This window comes from Leiobunum rupestre, chromosome 3, assembly GCF_980474605.1.
Source record: "Leiobunum rupestre chromosome 3, qqLeiRupe1.1.hap1, whole genome shotgun sequence".
In the NCBI taxonomy this organism is placed as follows: domain Eukaryota; kingdom Metazoa; phylum Arthropoda; class Arachnida; order Opiliones; family Sclerosomatidae; genus Leiobunum; species Leiobunum rupestre.
In genome coordinates this window covers 26,808,980-26,822,472 of record NC_143386.1, presented here as the reverse complement: position 1 = coordinate 26,822,472, position 13,493 = coordinate 26,808,980, and the positions used below count along the sequence as shown (strand labels likewise).

The 13,493-nt window shown below is 36.1% G+C and overlaps 1 protein-coding gene across 2 annotated transcripts; it reads right to left on the bottom strand.

The window, feature by feature from the left end:
• Positions 1-2,377: 2,377 nt before the first annotated feature.
• LOC149950971 (uncharacterized) lies at positions 2,378-12,781 on the bottom strand. Of its 2 annotated transcripts, none has more exons than XM_090169384.1 (13): positions 12,675-12,781; positions 10,211-10,303; positions 9,885-9,971; positions 9,462-9,521; positions 9,312-9,401; positions 8,426-8,503; positions 8,160-8,363; positions 7,180-7,374; positions 6,584-6,781; positions 4,581-4,772; positions 3,853-3,962; positions 2,565-2,675; positions 2,378-2,503 (listed from the first exon to the last, which is right to left on the bottom strand). In XM_090169384.1, the coding sequence occupies exons 1-13, from the start codon at positions 12,765-12,767 to the stop codon at positions 2,458-2,460; spliced, it is 1,557 nt and encodes a 518-aa protein (XP_090025510.1). In that variant the 5' UTR covers positions 12,768-12,781; the 3' UTR covers positions 2,378-2,457. The 2 variants fall into 2 exon arrangements, with proteins under 2 accessions (XP_090025510.1, XP_090025511.1); XM_090169385.1 differs by having other exon boundaries at positions 6,599-6,781.
• Between the last annotated feature and the right edge of the window lie 712 nt (positions 12,782-13,493).

The window sequence follows — 13,493 nt, the reverse complement described above, 5'->3', positions numbered from 1 at the left end:
TTTGAAATTGAATTATTTGACAATCGCGTTACAGCTTACATGCATCAAATATGCGCTGCCATAAATCGTCGACATCTCAGAGACGTTTTTTTATTCCGGTTAATTTTAACAGGATTGCTATTTTGCGATTCAGATTTAGCGAGCTGTTTATTTTGCAATCGAAATCGCGGTGCAGAGACGTTTCAGCGATTCCTGTTAATCGGCGACGCTGTTATTTTTCTGAATTTTTATACAAAAGTCACGGACCAATAGGAGAGAGCTTCGATTATTGAAGCAAAAAGGTATCACGTGGTTATTGTTGGCTTGCGTTTTGACGGTAAAAGCCCGGCTCTTTCGATTAATAATTTTCTAACTCTTATTTTTTAATAGGTTTTAGAACTTTTATAGTTTAATCCGTTATTTTTTTAATAAAATATATTTTTATAATATAGCCACGTCAGACAGCACATCAGTTTTTGAAGAATGAGAGGTTGTCCAAAATATTTTTTAAGCAATAAAAGAGTGCATGAAAATTAGTTTCTTCTGAATATATAATTTTCTTACTCTTGTAATTTATTAGATTTTTTGCATTTAGTATACAGTTTAATGGTTTCTTTATTTTTAAAATTTATTTTTATTATATGGTTGTACAGTCTGTTACAAAAGTCTTCGACAAAGGGAGTTTTTGCATTTATTTTCAATTTTCTCGAAACGTGTAAACGATAGAAAAATTAAACCGGCATTTTCGGATTCAGGGTGGTCGATTCATATTTAGAAAGTGTCACTGTCATTGCTCTACCATCAACGGTTGAGGAGCTATAGCCGGTTGCAAGTTTCGATTCCATTTGGGAAAAACTAAAAGACGTCAACAACAATTAATATTGTATAGGAAAAGAGACGAGAATGGAAACAATGAGATATATATATATATATATATATATATATATATATATATATATATATATATAAAGGGGTTTTCCCCCGAGCTCTTCGGTTTCCCGTTCCATTAAAACTTGTTGAGGTTAGCGTAGGGAGCTGTTGGCTCGCGTGGCATGAAGGGCTTGCCACCACCCTCCTACGCATTGTAACCCGCCCATCTGTTTAAAGGCACTAAAAGTCGCTAGATGACTTGGGCCTAAGGTGGTGCCTTGGGTATTAGCCTAGCTGATTATTATTAATATTAGTTTTGTCTCTCACTTTAAGATATTTAAAAAATTTTAAATAACCGAGTTTTTTTCTACTTTCAAGTTTAATTTGAGTTTTGTTTGGAAACCACCAAGATTGAAACCATACGCTTTTGGTAACTACTCTTGACTGAGAAATGTTAAAAAAATCTTGATTGAAAATGAACCTTTTTAAATTTAAACCGCAGTGACTAGTCAGACAGGGGATTGTGCGGCAACCGCTTCCTTTGGGTTCGCGCTAGCAACGCCAAACCGACTGGGTACCCCGCTGTTTCCAACCGCCAATTTAAATAAAAATATAAACCGTGGTTAAGGTCGTTAAGGTGCATTTTTTAATCTAATGGGAAACAACGCCTTCGATTATAGTCATCCGTTCTTCGTACTAAGCCATTAACGTTGTATTGTTATTTTTGCTAGAACAAAAGTAGACTAAACCCGAGGGGCTAACCAGTAAGAATTTACCTGTACACCGATTACGTAATCATTAATGAGTACAGATGAGTACACATGAGAACGATGAGTACAGAATGATTACAATGAGTACACAGGCAACCAAAAACTTTAAAACTGTTACAGATGAGTAATTGAGTACGGGAGAATTCCAATGACTACGCGTGATTACAGATGATTACGCGCTATTTCAAATGATTACAGATGAGTACGCGTGATTTCAGAATGATAACGGGTGATTACAGATTAGTACGAGAATACCGAACCTAACTGGAAATACGCGATAAAATCGAGTTGTGACAGCGTATCGAAAATCGAATTCCCCCATAACGATATCGAAATCTTGGTTACAGAATTCGCCTTTTCGTTCTCGTTCGATATCAGGAACTTCGAAATCGTAATCAATTCGAAATCGAATTCAAAATCGACTAAAGTTACAGAATTGGGCCCCTGGAACGAATTCTTCACTCGACATCACTCAAATTAAAGAATCCTGTACAACTGAAGGATAATTCCATCACAAAAGACATGACCATGCAAAATATAGCTAACTCATTACGCGGAGCATAAAAAAATAAACAAGGTTAAGCCGCGTCTGTAAGTTTCGGTATTAAAAAAATATGTTTTATCAGAAGTACTTGAGAATTTGATGACTCCCTTAATTTCCTCGAAAATAACAAACAAATTAAATAAACCAAAAACGTGGAGAGTAAGTAATGAATGTTCATCAACACGATAAAAATGTACATCTATTTTGATAGAACCAAATATATTTATTCTTCATATTTCTCTAGTACATATATTAAACATTATAAAATTAACAAATCCAAATAGGCACTCTTATTTATCCTCGTTTGTCCTTCTTATTTGCACCATTCGTCATAATGTCGCTATAATCCACACGAATATCTCATTACCTTATACACTAAAAGTGGTTTTTATTTACAGTACCTGAAAAAGTCATCTTCTTCGCCCTCTAATGATAATGGATCGGCACCCTCGATTGGATAATCTGTGTTTGGTCTAACCACCCTTCGCTTTGCTTCCGCGCCATCGTGATATCTATAATCAAGATCATAAGGTGGATTTAATTTTAATCCAAAATTGGGCAGACCCGAATTAGATTCTGATCTAAATTTGGATTCAAAATGTGTTAGATTGGACCCAATTACAATGCTTAAAATGCAACTTTTTCCGATTTGATCAAAATTATTCGATTTACACAGAATTGAATGTCTCTTGGATCCAAATTTGGACGAAGTATCGAGCCGTTTTCGCAAATAATCTGCACCCAATACCCTCAAACGTTTGATTCAAACTGATTAATTAATGTGGATGTTCATTCTCATTTTGTTAAATTGGAGAACGTTTACTTTTAAATATCTCAGACCGCATATCAAATTGAAAATTCGAGCAACCCAGAGAAGTTCTGTTTATGGGTGTTTTTCATATTTTAAACGCTACATATATGGATAATAATAAAAATAGTTTGGCTAATGCACAAAGTACCACCTTTGGCGTTAGTCCTCTGGTGGCTTGTGAATGCCATTAATTCAGGTACATGTAGCCTGGTTACAATGCGTAGGAAGGTCGCTCCAACACTTACTATTATTATTATCCTCAACAAGGGAAGTGAACGTTTGCTTCAAATATTTCAGATCACCGATCGTGCCATAAAATTGAGCCTTCCTGACGACCTAGTATCAAGCTCGTTCAACCAAGAAACTATACTTATTTGCACTTGGATTGTAGAAGGTTCCATTGCCACTGTGCTCCGAGAGCGATTCGAGAAATGGGTCTGGCTTATCAAATTAATTGGCTAAAAACCACCGCGCTGGGGAAAACATGAACGACAAATACTCGGAAAATTTACCAGAAATCGATTTGAAGAAACTAAGATTAGTTTTCACGCTGAATATCTTGTAGAATTTGTGATGTTTTCCCACGGAACTGATCTAGTTCCGCGTAAAATGATTTTAAAAAAGCACAGAAGGTAAGTGAATTTCTAATGTCGACTAGGTGCAGAGTTTAACTTAGCACGTTATCAGAAAGAATATTTTAACCACGCCCGATTCTATGAGAATAATCAGGGTTACTCGAACAATCCAAGAGTATAATCCCGGTTGAACGTATGTACAAATTTCAATTTCAATTGATTAATGTTTAGGCCTACTATAAATACCACAATGAAAAGCGTTTCGCTTACTGAGTTCGCTTTATTAAAAGCTGGTGAGTTTACCTGGATGTCGAGGGAGAAGGCAATTTCCTTTTAGCAGCTTGATTAGGCGTTTGCTCTGTCGTGTCTTTAGTGGTTTCGTCGATGACGCTAGATTCAGGAATCATTTTTCCCTGTAATAGTAAATATCTAATGAAGACCCAAGTCCGGAAATCTCTGATGTTGGAGGATGCTGAGCAGGAAAACTTGTTTTGCAAGTGCATGTTATCGGACCAAGGAATTTCCTGATTTTAGCTTTTCACTCGGGCGAACTCGGTGTACACTGCCGTACCTTAAAGGGAATATAACCTCAGGTATTTGGTGTGGAACACCAACGCTTGCAGCTCTGGCCGCTCTTGCCTTCGGCTTTAAAAATGTTTGGCGCCACTGTACAGGGACATTTGAAAAATTGAAGGGGTCTTCCGTAAAGATTGCTTTGCAGGTTATATTCCCTTTAACAGTGCTAAATCCACGAACTCGGTGTACCGATTATCTGAAACTGTCTTACCCCTCGATTGTTTCAATGGGAACTCTAATTATATAACGACAACGACCTTCAAAGATTTATGACTAAGTATGGTCGTAGCTTTAGGTCAGTGTTATAGTGGCTAGTTCATACATTATTTGGTCAAAATTCAACGAACTACAGAAATAGCATATGGCATACTTTCAAACATTAAAAACTAACAAATTAAAGCAATATATACAAAGCGATAACGTGTATGTTTAAGTAAAAAATCTTAATAACTTACATCTTGGGTTACGTCTTTGAACATTTTAACGAATTTGGAAGGTACAAATCCTCCCTTATTCTGAACTTCAACGTACCACCACTTGACGTGGTCCTTCCAAAGTATCGTGTACCGTTCCCCTTTTCGTAGATTTAGCTCTTTAGAAGATCTCTTCTGATAATCGCATTTGGCGATCACAGTTGTATCTTCCTCCTACAAGGACAGAACAATGTCGTGTACACCTTGGACTCATGAAAGAGGTTTACTTCGGCTCACACGCGCCTAGAAAATAACACCCTTTATAGAGGATGAAATATCCGAAATGATAATTTAAATATATTTTCATACTGAAAACACCGACAACTCATTTTGCATCAAATAAATTGGAGCAAAATCAATAGGATGAGCAATAAGAAAACAAAGTTATTTAAATCTTGAAGGGTTTATTGTATTAGATAAGCTTTGCCCATCATCAAAGTGGCAAACTTTTTCGTTTTAGGTTTTTGCAGTAACTTAGGGTTAACAACAAAATATTAATGTGGATCTAAGTTGGCGGCCGAAATACTGTATCTTTGAAATTATTTAGACGTATCTTATTTAGTTTTCTATAAATACACACTCCAACATAAACCAACAAGGCTTCCAAAATGGGTATTGGAACAGTGACGTATTCATATCAACCATATATTAGATTTTTATTTAAAGAAGGTATTTCAACCCGCAAAGAGCTAATTTTCGATTTTCAGAAAGATTCATACGGGTGTTTTTGAGTAAAGTATAGGGGTTCATCACACTATCCCTACGGGATTTAAGTGTACTATTTTCTCTTGGTATGTACCCGCCGTTGCCGCCCCCGTCCGGGGGAACCGTTTGCAGTAAAATGGTAAATTATATATCAATCAACAGAAAATATCAAGCCCCCACTGCCATTATTACTAATTTTAAAATCGGAGCCCATGAAGTTGGTTTTTTGACCAATTTAGGGATTTTTGGAGATTTTAGACTTTAAATCTATATACTTTTTAAATTAAGGCCGACTTGATTGAAAATTATATTTTTAGTTATTACTGATCATTTCTGACCTACGTTTTCGGTTACATACAGAAATTTTAATTTTAAGTGAGATTTATGGCCAATTCGCGGGACCCCACAACCAGGGTATGCACTATATTTGAATTTCGTTCCCTTTCATACAGGCTCCATCTAACTCCCAAAAACCTTCGGCTTGAGTTCGTGTTTCGCTACCTTATTTCCAAAACCAGGTAACTCGAAAAATTATGTCTAAACATTAATATAAATTAACGTGTTCGGGATTCGCTCACTTATTTCCAAAACCAGGTAACTCCAAAAATTCGGATTACCTAAAATTAATTTAAATTTATTTGTTCACGTTTCGCAACCTTATTTCTAAAACCAGGTTATTCCTCTTGCGTTTATTAAGTTAATGTGCAAGATATTTATTCAAATTTGAATTTAATATTAATTTAATACATCGGGGGGATTCTGTGTACATTTAAATGTCCGTGACATCTTGTTAAGATTTTCAATCATCACACCAATTCTAACCCCAGGCTTTATCTTCAACCGCTCAGTGTAGGGAAAGGAGCAAGAGGCGTCGAACACATTCTGGTTCCCTATCACCTTTTATTTGAACACCTCAATTAAAAAGTATTGAAAATTTTAAAAATTGCATTTTTGAGACATAAAATGGGGAATATTTTAATTAATAAAGATTTTCACCATATTTTTCATCCAAAGAAGACGGGGGGAAACTTACATAAAACTGACGTGGATGTAAGTTCACGATGGCCTAGCTAGGGTGTCCATAAAAACGCCTACAAATCTAATTTACTCCAAAACCCGACAATGCAGGGTTTTCAATCGTTAAATCAAAAACACGTCGAAATTCTTTCACGATTGAAGAGTCGTATTGGAAACGTTCTTAGTATCAAAAAATGATGAAATTTTTTAAGAAATTTAACCCCGTCCTTGTTGACGTTGAATTGATTGGCATTATAACTTACATTATCAGGAACAACCTTTTGAACGTACACCGCCGGTACATATCCGACATCATCTTTCAGCTCGACGTAAAGCCAATATGAGTTCTTCTCTACATTCGGAATCACGACAAATGTATCACCTTTTCGCATTGATATTTGTTTGGGCGACTTTTTTTCGTAATCGTGAGTTGAAACTACTGTTTTTAAATTATTATGAACCTATTTTCAAAAGATATGTTTTAAGGTATTTCTACGTCAAATCCACAACTCACGCAACCATGGATCAAATGATTTTTATGAAACATTAAATCACGTATGCTATTTGAATTTTTAACGAAAATGATGAAGTGGTTTTGAAACTAGAGCGTTTTAAATATTTTCAAGAAATCTTTGGGGCACGAAAATCGAATATTGACCCTCTTAATAAACTGACCAATTATGAAAGGCTCTAGTTTCACAATCGGTTAATCGTCTTCCTTAAAACTTGAGAGTTTAGTATTATTTTGCGCATTGGATTCGTGACGAAAATTTCCTTAAAATCGGTTCACCCATAGTTGCATGAGTGGTCGATTTCACATGACCGTATACGATTTTGGGATAGTAGTGAGAGGACGAACATTAGCAACGACGACTGACTCAACAGTCAAGCACACTGACGGAATGTACCCTTCTTTGTCGCCAATTTTGACATACCACCAGGGCTCGTGTTTCTTGTACAGGACTGTCACACAATCGCCTTCCTGGACCGATATTTCTTTCAATGACCTTGATATGTAATTATCTTTAGCGACCATAACCTCTTCAACTTCATCCTAAAAAAATATTACCAGGATCTTTTTATCGAGAGGTCAGCCTACTGGCCTAATATTTTGCCATTCCTTCGTCAGTTTTTGGCAGGAAATATTATATTTTGCGGTTTTAAGCCATCTAAACTGTTACCCCAAATTTAGATATAAAGACTTATATAAAGCAAATTATTCAAATGAAGCAACAAACTTAATTTTAATTTTTTGTAATTAAATCATGGAATAATGAAATAAAAAAAATTGAAATTAAAATCTTAAAATTCGATAGATAGCGCGCCGTAGTGTGCAGTTTTTTTCATAATATAATCGTAAAAAGTACGTTAGTAACGCTAATGGTCGTAAAATGGCGCCACGAGAACTGTGACAATTCTCCCTAACAGGAGCACATTACGCTTCTGACGAAAGGGCTAGCTTTTAAATTCCTTCAAAATTCTAGTAAACTTGGGAATATTGAAATTGTTGAATTTCTATAAAAATATCATGATATTTTCATCAGTTGAAAGAAAATTAAATAGCTACAGTACATCGTATATTTTAATTCATTGTCAAGTTATGACGTTGACGATCTACGTTATTTCTCGTTCACTGAACTGAACACTTATAACATTTATTTTGGGTGTAGAAATGGAGGGATATGCGGAACACTTAATTTCTTAGTCACACCAGACATTAAAACCCAGTTTAAGTCGGTTTGTCGAATGAAATTGAAAACCTGTTTCAAGTGAGTGGGACAGTGGCTAGAGTTGAATGTTCCAAAGCATCCAATATATTAGCAGGAATGGTATATTTACGTGGCCGTTCAGATCAGAGTTATCTTCCTTGATGCAACCAATGGGAATATACCCCTTCTGGTTGTCTTGGTTCTTAACATAGCACCACTGGTCGGTTCCCTTTCCCAAGTCTGTCACCCTTTCTCCCGCGACTAAGGTCAATTCTTTGGAACTGCGGGCTGTGTAAGATTTTACCACAAGCTTGAGGTCTTTTTGGTCTACGTCCTATTTATTAGAAAATGTAAACATCTGGTTGGACAGAACTTACCTTAAAAATGAGCTTTTACCTGATTTTCAACATTCACGGATTCTTTCTGTGAAAGGGAAATTCCACCAGGAACCCCAATCCCAACTTCGCTTTCATCCTATAAAAATGATTAAGCCAGTAAATGAAGTGAAGCTCCCTTATCATGGACTCAAATGGCGAAATGTTTGTCATCGTCGTAGCCACGGTAAAAATTCACTGATTTCATTGAAAGTTTTAACGCAACTAGATAAATCGAGGTTTTGTGCCGTAATGGGGACGAAATTTTTAAGCTTGTGGTCTAAGATATAAGAGGATGAAGTTTATAACAAGCGAATCTATGAGAAACTATGATTCCGTGCATAAAAGGTTAGGTACGTCAATCAGCGTGTACAGTGTGTCAGTAATTTATAGCCCGGTGTACCTAGTAACAGAGACCATACCACCGGAGGTCTATAATCATAGTGCCCTACGCCAGCGTCCAGAAATCCAGAATGGATAGTAGTACCCTACAACTGATGGTCGCACCTTTGACGCAAGCCACTCAACCCAGCAGAAGGTGCAGCAATGGGTGGACCATTTCCCACTTCGCACACAGAAGTGGGATTACGAGTGGAGGCTGTAGCAACTCCAGCCGACACCCAACCTACGTACAGTAAATATATAAATTTCACGATATTTTATAGGTGTCTTCCACGCACACATGGTTTAAATACTAATCATATTTGAATAATAGGTTAGTTGAAAAAAGTCCCCCTAAAAAATCAAATCAGCAGGCTATCCCAAAGGCTCCAGTGACGTTTCCTCCCACTCGTGCCATGGAAATATTTGACAATGATGCTCTCGAAAAGACTCGAATCCTTTCAACATGCTGTTATTCTGACATCGGATAAATAAATTAAATACATAAAATATACAATTACGCATACATCCATTTCTTTCTCGACAACCGATGCTTTTCTTTGCGGAACCGAAGAACGACTGAGCTTTGAGCCGTCAACATCTTGGCACCTGTTAGACTAAATGTAAAATATTAAAACTATTGAATCCATTTCTACTGCAACTGTTAGTGCACTGACCTTAATACTTTTTCCAGTCGAAGGTACTTTAACTGAACGTGAGCCACGATCAACAGCACCCTTAAAAATAATTTATAATACATGATAATAATAATAACTTGTAAGAACTTTAAATCAGGTGGCCGGGTTACAATGCGTATGAGGGTGGTGGCAAACTCTTCATGCCACGCGAAGCAACAGCTCCCTATACTCACTATTGCCGTTAACCTCTACAAGTTTAATGAAATTGGGAAAACGAAAAGCTCGAGGAAACCTTATTTAACCAGTGAGGAGATAACTTGCAAATTCAATAGTGAAGGAATAGTTAAAATGTTTTAACCAGTGTCGCAAGGTGGAATCGAAACTGGCTCCTCTTGCTGCGAGCAGAATGTGCTAACCACTCCGTTACTCCACTTACTTCTTTAAAATCACCACGGTAATTACCTTGTCGGCTTTTAACGCTGATAATCCACTGGTAAGTCTTGAAGACTGTTCCCGCCCAGACACTAAATCCTGTTCCTTCTTCTCATTCTGAGGATAATTACACAAGCAACGATCAGAATTAACAGTTTTGGCGCTTCTAAGCCCGAGAACATTTAGTACCCATTGAACAACTCCACATTACCTTGCACCTATTAGGAAGCTAGCTCAGGGTACGAAAACTAGTCGTCTAGTTATTTAATATAAATATTTTCCTGTGTCATATGTTGGTTACTTATTTTTATGCTTAAGTTCAATATAATAAAAAAAACGTTTAAAAATACGGCAACCTTCGCTTTCGTAGAATTTGATTTCACTGGTGGAGGTGGCAAAGACATAGCTTCCAATTTGGAAGAACTTGATTTATCTGTAAGGTCTTCATTCTACGGGAAAGCGTTACCAATTATTAAAGTAGTATTTTAAGTAGCTTACATGCAGGGCCGCTAAAGGGCAATGCCCTCACAACTTTTACTGGGATGGAAGTCTAATGTTAATGCTTCCTACAACGTTTCAATTGGTTCACAACTTTAATTTTACCCAATAAATAAGGCTTAGACAATAGGAGATAATAGAATACGTAACGTCTTTGGTTTAAATTAATATTGTTTTTGTATCGAATTAAACGTAATATTTTCTAAGAATTTGGCCTATTTTGAGAACTTTATGACCTTAAAAGTAAAAAATAGGTTAAATCTCGACAAGTTTGGCTCCAATAAGAACGCGGGTTTCTTGTTCCCATGTATTTCAACGCCCCTGCATGCAAGTATATAACGGATAAGTTCAATTGGTTTTAAAAACATTAAGTTTTTTGAGCAGATGCATTAATCTTTTCTCTTCGACTGAATATTTTTAGACTTTTCAAACTCTTTCACGCCACCAATTTCCACCTAACGTAAGACACAATCAATTTTCCAAAAATATCAAAACCAACGTTGATAAATTTCATAATAGTTGGTTATCGTGATTAGCAGAGGCGTAACAGCCAAGGGAATAGGGGGACATGATACTTCTGATATTTAGACAAACGAGGACTATCTCGGTTTATCGTGCGGCGCCATGGCAACAGACCTAACCACGCACCGCCGTAATTATCTATAAAGTTAGTTTTGGCTTCTTCCGTCAAGTGGCCCTACAAGTAACAAGTGGTGCCTTTTTAAAACAAATTGGCAGCCAATTTTTAATGGAACAAATGAACACAGAAATGGAAATAACACTTTTGAAGCATTCATACGTGCTTGATAGTTAAATGTTAGTGTTATTTAGGTTAATTGGAGGCTTGATCAACGTTTTAAAACGCATATGATGTGTTGTTTGGAATAAGTTAATTTATTTCAAAGGGGGGCAAAGGTTGTAGCAACCAGAATCGACACAACCAAAATTCGGTTAAAATAAATGTTGATTCTTTACATCGAAAACGTTTTTAAAATTGAACAAGCCTCAAGGAAAAAAAACGACTTTCAAACCTAGTTGCCTTTTTTTAATTGGAGTTGGGTTCTTTGGCTAGTCAGTCTAGCCTGGTAACCGACAAACCGAAAATGGAATCCAGTTTTAGCTACGAAGAGGGGCGAGTTGAAGAAAGAGGTTTTTATTTAATTGTTTTAGTGACTACTTGCAGATGTCCAACTGTTACTTAACTTACACTTACCAAAAGTGTATAAAATGTTTGTTTGGTTTCTTTATTGTCTCAGTGTACACTCTGTTTGAAAAGTCTTCGACAGCTGAAATTTTTGCCCTCTTTTTAATTCTGCTAGAAAACTATAATAGATGGCTCGATGAAACCAATTGCAACTTTTAATTATTTTCCAATATCTTTCGTTATTTATCGGTTTCGTCCGCCAAAAATTAATAGTTTGGCGGGAACCGTCAAAACTCATTTTTGACAACTGTTTAAATATTGGTTCTACGGCACTGACTCGCGCGTTTTTGAATTCACAATGGTCGATTCATATTTAGAAAGTGGAAAAATTATCTCTCTACAACCAACGGTTGAGAAGCTATCGCGTTTCCAAATTGTCGTCGAAGTTGCGTTATTTATAATCGCTTGATGCATTTTAGGTGTTTCCTAGTTTAGAGGTAAGTTTTGAAACGCTATAACTTCTCAACCGTTGGTTGTAGAGGGATAATTTTTCCACTTTCTAAATATGAATCGACCATTGTGAATTCAAAAACGCGCGAGTCAGTGCCGTAGAACCAATATTTAAACAGTTGTCAAAAATGAGTTTTGACGGTTCCCGCCAAACTATTAATTTTTGGCGGACGAAACCAATAAATAACGAAAGATATTGGAAAAAAAATAAAAGTTGCAATTGGTTTCATCGAACTATCTATTATAGTTTTCTAGCAGAATTAAAAAGAGGGCAAAAATTTCAGCTGTCGAAGACTTTTCAAACAGAGTGTACCTTAGTGTTTCGAGGCGGGAAAATCCTAGCCTGGCCAATGTGGCCAATCGTGGGAAATATAGTTTACAATGAAAAAAACGTAAAAAAAATATATCCGAGGGTCTGATTATGGTTAATTATATTAAGAATCAAATTATAATGTTAGTACTCTAAAATAAATTGTTAAAACATTTCAATCTCACTAGTTCTTTTAGCTTTCAAACTGCATTATGTCTTTATTATGCACTATTGGTCACTATTAGTCACTTTGCCATTGGCCTGGGTTTTGATGAATAAAAGTAGTCTTTTGGTCAACTGAGTAGCCTGTGCTTTTCCAAATATTCGATTCGACAAATGTTGCATAAATTTTACTTGCCTTATCCTTAGTCACTTCTTTGTTAGCTTCATTCTTGGAGCTAAAGGTACTTGACTTATCAGCACAAATTTCCTTTGAACTTTTCTTCTCCATAAATTCTTAATTTTAGAACTATTTGTTATGTGTCAAAATATTAAAGCAATTCTATAACGGCAATGAAAACAATTATATAAATTAATAAAAATTAGCTAATGATCAACAATCTTTACTAAAATCGAGACTAAAATTTGGTTACAGCGTGTCAAGGCCTTAAGGCAGTGGCATGGGCGGGCGCTACGTTTCCGCTCAGCTTATTTGAGAGATGTTTGTCATTTAGAGCAAAATTGGGTGGTAAATTATCATTTATACAAATTGAATTGAAGCAAGTTCCGTTTTCGTCTCTCAAATGAGGGGAATAAAGAGGAGCTCCGTTTTCGTCTATCATTTGAAAGTTCACGTAAGACTTACTTATACAATACGCAACGAATAAATGCTACAATTAATTAATGTATTATATTTTTAGTGAGATTCCATGTGAGTAATTATAGGAGAAAATATAAAACGAATTATTTTTCAACAAGGTAAGCTGGATTTTCGAACTGTCCCCATAATCTTATTGTAGGTAGTAAGCGACTCCACTTCGCAAATTGAAATGTAGCTTTGGGCTATGGCAGCCATTTTGAGGGCAGTTTTTTATCTACGAAAAAGCATGGGTAACGTCGACATGCGACAAGCTGATATTACTTTACCAAAATCAGCTTAAAATTGGAATGTAGTATTGTCCAAACACACGTTTAGTCGTTGTGTATCCTACTACACACAATAATATTATTTAATTTT